Source organism: Marmota marmota, unplaced genomic scaffold, assembly GCF_001458135.2.
Source record: "Marmota marmota marmota unplaced genomic scaffold, marMar, whole genome shotgun sequence".
Taxonomy (NCBI): domain Eukaryota; kingdom Metazoa; phylum Chordata; class Mammalia; order Rodentia; family Sciuridae; genus Marmota; species Marmota marmota.
In genome coordinates this window covers 29,393,235-29,402,896 of record NW_026000185.1, presented here as the reverse complement: position 1 = coordinate 29,402,896, position 9,662 = coordinate 29,393,235, and the positions used below count along the sequence as shown (strand labels likewise).

The window sequence follows — 9,662 nt, the reverse complement described above, 5'->3', positions numbered from 1 at the left end:
GACAGGGGATCCACCCCCGGCGGCTGCGTCCCGCGGGTGGTGAGTGAGCGCCCCGCTGCGACGAACCAAGGGGTACGCCTGGCCGGCGAAAGGGGAGCTTGGCCCCTGCACCCCGCTGCGGGAGCGAGTGGGCAGGAGCCGGTGGGTGGGGCAGGAGACCCCCGGACCTTGTGTGGATCGCTGGGAGCTGGCCTGGGTTTCTGTTTTGGTAGTCGAGGGGTGTGTTTGGGTTGGTAGAGTTGAGGGGGCGCCTGGTGTGGATGGGCGGAATCTGGCGAAGCTCAGGAGAGGAGGGGGCTTGAGATGGGCTGAGAGAGGGGGATAACGGAGGGCGGGGCTTTGCAATATTTGGAAGTTTCTTGTTGCTCTTGGGTGAGGTGATTGTGTGGTGGGACTTGAGAGGGGTGGCTCAGGACTGCAGGAGGGGATGAGGAGGGCTGCTTGCTGGTAACTTACTTCCCTTTTGGGGTATTTGCTTCCTCTTGTTCCGCTAGTTAAAGGGGAATAGGCTGGAGAAGCCTGGGCTGACAGCATACCTATGTCCCTTTCTAGAGCCGCTGCCATCCCTTTTTTCAGGGATATGGGAAGGGGTGGTCCCCATGAGCTGGGAGGGGTGCTGGTACCCATGCGGAGGGGATTGGGGTTCACGATTGGGAGGCAGTGGTTGGGATCATCTGCAGCCTTGCTGGCGCTTTTGAGTTGGTGTGTGTGTGTGTGTGTTTTGCCAGTGAATGTGTAAGTTTCCTTACAGGTCTCTCTCTTTTTTTTTTTTGTGGGTGGGGGACTCGGTGGAACTGCTATCCATGCAGCATAATCTCCTTTACAGGCCACTGAACTCATTTGTGGCTTCCTTTGCCTGGGCTCAGCCATGGCCAGCGAGAACTCACCTCTGCTGGCCTACAGGCTCCTGGGGGATGAGGGGTCTGCCTTCCCTGCCTCTGGAGTTGGAGGTCCTGGAGGGCCATCCCCCCGGAAGCTCTCTACCTTCCTGGGTGTCGTGGTGCCCACTGTCCTGTCCATGTTCAGTATAGTTGTCTTCCTGAGGATTGGTGAGTGTGGGAGGACTTACCTTGTGGGTGGGGAGTAGATATGGGTGGTTGGAATAAGGCTGGGGGAAGAGAGTGGAGGGAGGATTTGTGTGGAGGCCATCTGTAGCCTTATGTGTAGCTCTGCCCTGGAATTCTGCTGCCCAGTGGAGCGGGCAGTGGGTGGTGGTGGGGTGCCTTGTGACCTGTTTGCCCTTCTGATCCAGGGTTCGTGGTGGGCCATGCTGGGCTGCTGCAAGCCTTGGCCATGCTCCTGGTTGCCTACTTCATTCTGGCCCTCACTGTCCTCTCTGTCTGTGCCATCGCTACCAATGGAGCCGTGCGAGGGGGTGGAGCCTACTGTATCCTCCAACCTGGATGGACTGGGATCTGGGTTGTTCTGTCTTTGAGGGGTGGGGGGGGAAGGGGCCAGTATCCTCCATCTGCTGAAGGCAGGGTAAATTCTAATGAATGGCCAGAAGGAAGGCCAGGAAGGAGACCAACATGGCCCTGTGTATCAATCTGGTCATTTTACAGAAAAGAAACTGGAGCTCAGAGGGTACAGGCGATCTCTGCAAAGCCACATGGCTGGGAGATGGCCTCACCTGGATACATTACCACAGGGATCTGAGCTGCAGTTTGCAGGGAGACAAGGCCTAGAGGCTGGTTTCAGAGAGATTCAGGTCATGGCCCCTTCCTCATGCTCCACTTCAGTTTCTTTTCCCTTAACGCTCACCCTCGCTTCCACTTTTAGTCATGATCAGCAGGACTCTGGGGCCCGAGGTCGGGGGCAGCATTGGCCTCATGTTCTACCTGGCCAACGTCTGCGGCTGTGCCGTCTCCCTGCTGGGACTGGTGGAGTCAGTGCTTGACGTCTTTGGGGCAGGTCTGTGTTCTCCCAGCCTGGTTGGGGCAGCCTTGTGGGTTTGCAGGGTCTGGGATTGTGGGATCATGAGGAAGGCAGAATTCTGGTTTTCTTCTCCTTTGTGGCCAGCTTCATATAGGAAATACGGACATCCCAGTCAGAGAGACCACCGTAATCCCCAAATTGATAGAGCAAGATTGGTACCCACCAGGGAGAACTAGGTTGCTGGGGTAAAGCAGCTCAGTGGGGAAATGGGGAAGATGGGCTCTCAGACAGCAGTAGGCAGAGGGGTCTGATTCTGTTTTGGGTCATTTCTGGAGCTGGGGCCTTCCCTGGGGTCATGCCTTCTAACTGTATCCCTTCCTTTCTCCAGATGCCACAGGGCCCAGTGGGATCCGGGTCCTGCCCCAGGGTTATGGCTGGAACCTGCTCTATGGCTCCCTGCTCCTGGGCCTTGTGGGTGGTGTGTGCACATTGGGAGCTGGCCTCTATGCCCGCGCCTCCTTCCTGACATTCCTGCTGGTCTCTGGTTCTCTGGCCTCAGTGCTGGTCAGCTTTGTGGCGGTGGGCCCAAAGGACATCCGCTTAACTCCTCGGCCTGGTACCAATGGCTCCTCGCTGCCACCCCGGTTCGGCCACTTCACTGGCTTCAATAGCAGCACCCTGAAAGACAACTTGGGCGGTGAGCTGGGTGCTGTGGTGCCAGGGTCCTTGAGTGAAGCGTGGGCAGATATGGGGTCTGGGCACTTAGAATCTCAGGAGGAGATTCCCAAGTGTCAGAGAGACAGACTCAGGGGCAGGAGGCCTGGACCTCCAAACAGGGCAGGCAGATCACAAATGTGTGTGGCATGTGTTGGGCCTGGTGGAGAGAGCGCAGAGCAGACTCTGCCTTAGAGGAACTTGCGTGCAGGTTGGAGAAACACAATGTGCACTCAGGAAATGATTAAGTAATTCAGTAAGACCCAGCGTGATTCAAGCAGAGGAGGGGACCAGCCCATGGGCTGCCAAAGGCAGGGGCAGGGGATCTGGTCTGAGCTGGGCTGGGGAATTCATATAGCAAGGAGCAGGGAAGGGAAGCATATTTTGAAAGAGAGTGGATTTGAGCCTGTAGGAAGGAACAGAGAACTGGGGAGCAGGCAATGCAGGGCCAGCAGAGGTGTCATGGCTGGGGTCTCCATGAGGGCAGTGAAGGGGAGACAAGGGCATATGGAATTGAAGGACTATGATACCTAGATACCAAGAGGGACACTGATATCCTCTTTGTCCTGGGAACAATCCTTTGCAGCTGGCTATGCCGAGGACTACACCACAGGGGCCATGATGAATTTTGCCAGTGTCTTTGCTGTCCTCTTTAATGGCTGCACAGGCATTATGGCTGGGGCCAATATGTCAGGTGAGAGTCTCTGCTGCAGCTTTCTGGGTGAGTGGGAAGGCCACCCTGAAGGATATGGGGCAAGCAGAAGGCTGACCTCTCTCCCTCTGCTCCCCTCCCTCCAGGGGAGCTAAAGGACCCCAGCCGCGCAATTCCTCTGGGCACAATCATCGCTGTTGTCTACACCTTCTTTATCTACATCCTGCTTTTCTTCCTCTCCAGCTTCACCTGTGACAGGTGCCTGCGGGGCAGGGGGGAGTGAGACAGGCCCTCAAGGGAGTGGGTGGGTGCTGGAATAGGCTGGTGCCCCTGGATCACCACCAGAAGCAAAGGTTGGGGAGCAGGTACTCAAGTTGTTGGGTAGAGGGGTGCATGGGGACACCCCCATGGGGAGAGAGACAGAATTGCTGCTGTCCTTGGGGAGGGCTGGCTCCATGATGGTAGCTAAACAGTATCCAGCAGCTGCCACGTGCCTGATTTAGTTGTGAGCACTCAGCTGGGGATGGTTGTGGGGGATGGCTTTCTAGGACTTCGCATTTGTACAAATGTTCTGCCTCTTGTGCATGTACTATTGGGAATGACCAACCAACGCAGTCCAGGATGACCATGGAATGTCAAGTGTAGCCCTTGGCACATTTGATAAACAGTATCACTCTGATCCTTAAGATCACAGCTAAGGTCAGTTAAGAGGATCAAGCTCTTAACTGATCATTGTCATGAGGAATTTTCTCCCAAGGACCTTCTGATGGGTGCTTGGCGATTATCCATATCCTGCTCTGCCCTCCCTCCCAGGACCCTATTGCAGGAAGACTATGGGTTCTTTCGAGCCATCAGCCTGTGGCCTCCGCTGGTGTTGATTGGCATCTACGCCACGTCGCTGTCAGCCTCTATGAGCTCACTCATCGGTGCCTCCCGCATCCTGCATGCCCTGGCCCAGGATGACCTCTTTGGTTTGTCCCCCTCTGTCTTCATGCTGGCTGTGAGCACGAGCTCTTGAGTCTGTCTCAGTTTCCACTTGGCCCAAGGTGATATGTCTCCTATGATTCTGTTTTTGTAGGAGTGATCTTGGCACCAGCCAAAGTTGTGTCTGGAGGGGGGAACCCCTGGGGCGCTGTCCTGTATTCTTGGGGGTTAGTACAGGTAAGCCTTCCTCTGTGAGCTGCCCTACCCCTCACCCTCTAGCTGGGAGGATCAGGATCAGGCTTACATGTAGGCTGGGAGACGTGTATGGAAAGGTGGCCACGTTGGCATTTGGTGGGGTACACTGTCTTTTTATGATGTTTGCTGGGACTTCTTGGGGTGCTTTGGCATTTTGTGGGGGATGCGATGGCACTTTGGATCCATGCCCCACCTCTTGGTCCCTGCCCAGCTGGTGCTTCTGGTAGGGAAGCTGAACACCTTGGCTGCCGTGGTGACTGTCTTCTACTTGGTAGCCTATGCTGCAGTGGACCTGTCCTGCCTGAGCCTGGAGTGGGCCTCTGCCCCCAACTTCCGGTGAGAAGCTGAGATGCCTGAGTCCCTAGAGAAAAAGAGGGAGGAATAGGAAGGACTGAGTCCAGGGGGGGTGGGCTGGGGACTTTGAGCACATGCCGTTTGTTGGACACCAGCCTGAGTTCCCTTCCTCCCTTCCCTCTGCCCACCCCAGCCCCACCTTCAGCCTCTTCTCCTGGCACACCTGCCTCCTGGGGGTGGCCTCCTGCCTGCTCATGATGTTCCTCATCAGCCCTGGGGCTGCCGGCGGCTCCCTGCTTCTCATGTGCCTGCTCTCTGCCCTGCTCACGGCACGAGGAGGCCCCAGCAGCTGGGGCTACGTCAGCCAGGCCTTGCTCTTCCACCAGGTTGGGGGTGCTTGTGGGAAGGGGTTGGGGAGGCGATCTATGAAAGCCCCCTGCCAGGGAATTGGTGTCCCCGTCCAGGAGGAGCTGACAGGGGGCTGCCCATTCAAACCTGTCCTCTCTATCACCTCAGGTGCGGAAGTACCTGCTGCGCCTGGATGTCCGGAAGGAGCATGTGAAATTCTGGCGGCCCCAACTGCTGCTCCTGGTGGGGAACCCCCGGGGTGCCCTGCCTCTGCTGAGGTTGGCCAACCAGCTCAAGAAGGGAGGGCTCTATGTACTGGGCCATGTCATCCTGGGAGATCTTGGTGAGCTGCCCTTCTGCCTGCTCCTGTCCTTTCTCTGCCTTCATCTCAGACGCCTCATGCTTGCTTGCTTTTTTTTTTTTTTTTTTTTTTGATATTAGGGGTTCAAGCCAGGGGTGCTCTACCACTGAGCTATATCCCCAGTACTTTTTATTTTTTATTTTGAGACAAGGTCTTGCTAAGCTGCTGAGGCTGGCCTTGAATTTGCCATCCTCTTGCCTCAGCCTCCTGTCACTGGGATGACAGGTATGTCCTAGCCTAGCACGTGCTTCTACTTAAATTATTCTCCCACTGGGTGTAGTGGCTCATGCCTGTAATCCCAGTGGCTCAGGAAGCTGGGGCAGGAGGATTTCGAGTTTGAAACCAGCCTCAGCAACAGTGAGGTGCTAAGCAACTCAGTGAGACCCTGTCTCTAAATAAAACACAAATAGGGCTGGGAATGTGGCTCAGTGGTTGAGTGCCCCTGAGTTCAATTCATGGTACCAAAAAAAAAAAAAAAAGAAAGAAAAGAAAAAGAAAAAAGAAAGAAAAAGAAAAAATTATCCTTCAACCAGTCATAGCCCTGCCCATACCCATTTGGGATTTGGACTCTAAGAAAGAATCAATGAGTGTGGCCCACAGTGTTATTTTCCTTCTCGGCAGATTCCCTGCCTTCAGACCCTGTACAGCCGCAATATGGGGCATGGTTGAGCCTGGTGGACCAGGCCCAAGTGAAGGCCTTCGTGGACCTCACCCTGGCATCCTCTGTGCGCCAGGGGGCTCAGCATTTGCTGCGAATCTCAGGCCTTGGTGAGTGCCCCTCCCTGGGTCCCTTTAGCCTCCTCTATGGCCCCTTCCAATCTCAGCTTTCTTCCCACGGAGAATAAACCACAACTCTGCAAGCAGAACTCACGATGTAGTACAGATAAGACCGTGCCCGATGATAGTGGCTGCAAATGGTGCAATACGGTCTAACAGAGGAGGCTGAGGGCTAGTTGTGGAACGATCCTATTTTGTTTCATTTTCTTCCTTTTTTTTTTTTTTTTTCTTCCCTGAGCAAAAAATTGGAGGGTAGGCTCTGAAGAGTGTATTTCTTGGGACAATGGGAGAATTATCTGAGTCTTGGATTGCTCCATTGAAACAGATGGTTGCTAACCACCAGGGTTCAGAGCCAGCATGACCACGAGGCACTGATGTGGCCAGCAAAGGTTTTGTGGAGAGATGGTAACTAAGCCAGGCCTGAAAGGGCCTAAGTGGTAGGGAGGGGCGTAACATGGTCCCTGACACCACAAAGGGTGCTGGAGGGTGTGTGGGGCTGATCCTTTTAGATGGAGTGGAACATTCCCAGCTTTGTGATCCTCATTGCTGAGGTTTCCAGCCTTGTACCTCAGATTCCTCTGAATCCATGCTCAGTCTCCTCCTTCTCCCTTAATCCCAAGACTAGTAGTGTCTGTCACCTGGGTGCACACCTCCTCCTCTGTTTAGAATCTGGCTAAAGTTCAACAGCATTGGACATTGCCCTGCTTGGTGTGAATCAGAACCCAGGAAAATGCTCAGGAGGGGTTGTGACTAGTTTGATTTGTAAGATCAGCCACACTTCCTGCTTGCTGAGAGGTTTAGGGACAGTACCAAGTATGTTGAGACCCCCATTCCAGCATCTGAGAGTGTGGTCTTTCCTGCTTTTGTTCAGAGAGACCATTGTATTCGTGTGTTCATGAAACTTCTCCTGTGGAAGATGCTTCCAACAAGAGGGAAAGCACTTCCTCTGTAAACTCCCTGAGCATGTAGGATTTGATCTCAAAGATTTTGAGCCATTTGTTTCATGAGAAGGGGTTTTAGAAGAGGTCTCACTCTCTCTCTTTCTCTCTCTTTCTCTCTCTCTCTCTCTTTTTGTACCAGGGATTGAACCCAGGGGCATTTAACCACTGAGCCACATCCCCAGTCCTTCTAATATTTTATTTAGAGACAGGATTTTCCTAAGTTGCTTAGGGCCTCACTAAGTTGCTGAGGCTGGCTTTGAACTTTCGATCCTCCTGCCTCAGCCTCCCAAGCTGCTAGGATTACAGGTGTGCATCACCGCACCTGGCAGAAGAGGTTTCTTGAGTCTGGCTGTAAACTTAGCCCTGTTGAAGGGGGAATAACCCGATTGCACACTGGTGGTTCCAAAATTAAAAACCAGAAGCTATGAGTAGAGACTTGGGTTGTTGAAGTCAGTCTACACCCAGCTTGGTGGCCCAGAGAACAACCTCTGGTGTGGGTGGACTGTGTTTGTCTGTTTGCCCTGGGACTCACCAGTGTGAGGCTCTGGGCCAGTGACTTCACCGCGTGGGGCCTCAGGTTCCTTCTCTGTACAAGGGGGCGATAAATAGTATCTATCTCATAGCTTTACTTCAAGGCTCAAAGGAAGAAAAATACAAAGAGCTTTCATGCAGATATTAGCTCTTTTTATTTCAGGGCCAGGCTATGGACCACCATTCTCAGGGCTTTATAGTAATACAAGCAAAATGCAGAGCCCAGCACTTTTTCTGATCCTCCCCCTGTGGGGCCTGGGGTGCTGTTTCTCTGGGGTTGAGACCCTGTGCTTGAATGACCAGGGTGTCTGGTTTGCTGGGTGGAGTTCAATTCTCATTTCCCAACCTGAGAAAGGTGTGCTGCTTTTGGCTTGCAGTGGGTAACAGCTAGGTCCCCGGCATCACAAACACTAATTAGTTAAAAGAATCCTGAGGTGAACTTTGTCTATTTAAGGGGAGAAGATTAGCCATGGAGATAATCAAATAGATGCATGTGAAAGTGTTTAGGAAAACTAAGTCATTCTCCAAGCATGCGTCATGTTTGCACCATAATGGCCCTGGTGCAGCAGGGACCTAATAATACCTTATGGCTGACACACGTTGATGACAGCTTGTGTGAGTGGGTGCGGATCAGCGTGCAGTAAATTCAACCTGATTCCTGTCTGTTCCTTTCTGCCTCCCCCTCTCTGCCCCCAGGCGGCATGAAGCCCAACACGTTGGTCCTAGGTTTCTATGATGATGCTCCCCCACAGGACCATTTCCTCACAGACCCAGCATTCTCTGAGCCTGCGGATGGCACCAGGGAGGGTGGGTCTCCTGCCCTGAGCACCCTGTTCCCCCCACCCCGGGCTCCTGGGAGCCCCCGGGCTCTCAGCCCCCAGGACTATGTGGCCACCATGGCAGATGCCCTCAAGATGAACAAGAATGTGGTTCTGGCCCGGGCCTGCGGGGCCTTGCCCCCAGAGCGGCTGAGCCGGGGGTCCTGGAGCACTGCTCAGCTTCATCATGTGGACGTGTGGCCCCTCAACCTGCTGCGGCCCCGGGGTGGGCCTGGCTATGTGGATGTGTGTGGTCTCTTCCTGCTGCAGATGGCGACCATCTTAGGAATGGTGCCTGCCTGGCACAGTGCCCGGCTCCGGATCTTCCTTTGCTTGGGGCCTCAGGAGGCCCCTGGGGCGGCTGAGGGGCGACTCCGGGCACTGCTGAGCCAACTGAGGATCCGGGCTGAGGTGCAGGAGGTGGTTTGGGGTGAGGGTGCTGGGGCTGGGTCGCCAGAGGAGGAGGAGGAAGGGGACTTTGTGAACGGTGGGCGGGGTGAAGCTGAAGCCGAGGCCCTGGCCTGTAGCGCCAACGCTCTGGTGCGGGCCCAGCAGGGTCAAGGCTCTGGAGGAGGGCCTGGGGGGCCTGAGGGTGGGGACGAAGGTCCTGCCACAGCCCTTACCTTCCTGTACCTGCCTCGGCCGCCTGCTGATCCTGCCCGCTACACCCGCTACCTGGCACTGCTGGAGATACTGAGTCGCGACCTGGGCCCCACGCTGCTCATTCATGGTGTCACCCCTGTCACCTGCACTGACCTCTGAGGCTCTGGGTGGCTAGTGAAAGCCCTTGCTCATCCTGATTAACGGACGATCCGCCTCCCACTGGCCCGGACCTTGGGTCATAGAACCTAGCAGATGTTTTAAGCAGATGCTGAGTTCTGGATGGCCCAGTCTTCTTTGAGAGAGGGACCTAGTGCACTAATGCTGGGTAGCTGTCCCCACTGCACAGGGGTCAGCATCTGCAGCCCTTTTCCCCAGCTGGGCCTCTCCCTTCACTGGTGCCTTGACGGGAGGGGCTGGTCTCCTCTGCGACTCTAGGCTACCTCAGTGTCCCCATCCTCGTGACAGACACACTGGCCCCTGGGGTGGTGATGCTCTAGTTCTGTTTTATTTTTCTAACTCTGCTGACCATGAATAAAAGACTGAAACACTAAGGTCTGGCTGAGCACTGC

The 9,662-nt window shown here is 54.8% G+C and overlaps 1 protein-coding gene across 4 annotated transcripts in view; it reads left to right on the top strand.

Annotated features, from left to right (window-relative positions):
- Positions 1 to 9,644, top strand: part of Slc12a9 (solute carrier family 12 member 9) — a 10,309-nt gene extending 665 nt beyond the window's left edge. Inside the window, exons 2-15 of one of the 4 annotated variants that reach the window (XM_015491478.2) lie at positions 6 to 39; positions 827 to 1,049; positions 1,253 to 1,387; positions 1,780 to 1,911; positions 2,264 to 2,572; positions 3,176 to 3,283; positions 3,388 to 3,499; positions 4,055 to 4,212; positions 4,320 to 4,402; positions 4,632 to 4,756; positions 4,908 to 5,100; positions 5,231 to 5,405; positions 6,045 to 6,191; positions 8,369 to 9,644. In XM_015491478.2, the coding sequence (XP_015346964.1) occupies positions 869 to 1,049; positions 1,253 to 1,387; positions 1,780 to 1,911; positions 2,264 to 2,572; positions 3,176 to 3,283; positions 3,388 to 3,499; positions 4,055 to 4,212; positions 4,320 to 4,402; positions 4,632 to 4,756; positions 4,908 to 5,100; positions 5,231 to 5,405; positions 6,045 to 6,191; positions 8,369 to 9,252 (2,742 nt within the window). In that variant the 5' untranslated portion in view covers positions 6 to 39; positions 827 to 868 and the 3' untranslated portion in view covers positions 9,253 to 9,644. Of the gene's footprint in view, positions 1 to 5; positions 142 to 826; positions 1,050 to 1,252; positions 1,388 to 1,779; positions 1,912 to 2,263; positions 2,573 to 3,175; positions 3,284 to 3,387; positions 3,500 to 4,054; positions 4,213 to 4,319; positions 4,403 to 4,631; positions 4,757 to 4,907; positions 5,101 to 5,230; positions 5,406 to 6,044; positions 6,192 to 8,368 lie in introns of those variants that run through there. The other 3 variants (XM_048790000.1, XM_015491477.2, XM_048789999.1) reach the window with 3 other exon arrangements.
- The last annotated feature ends 18 nt before the right edge of the window (positions 9,645 to 9,662 follow it).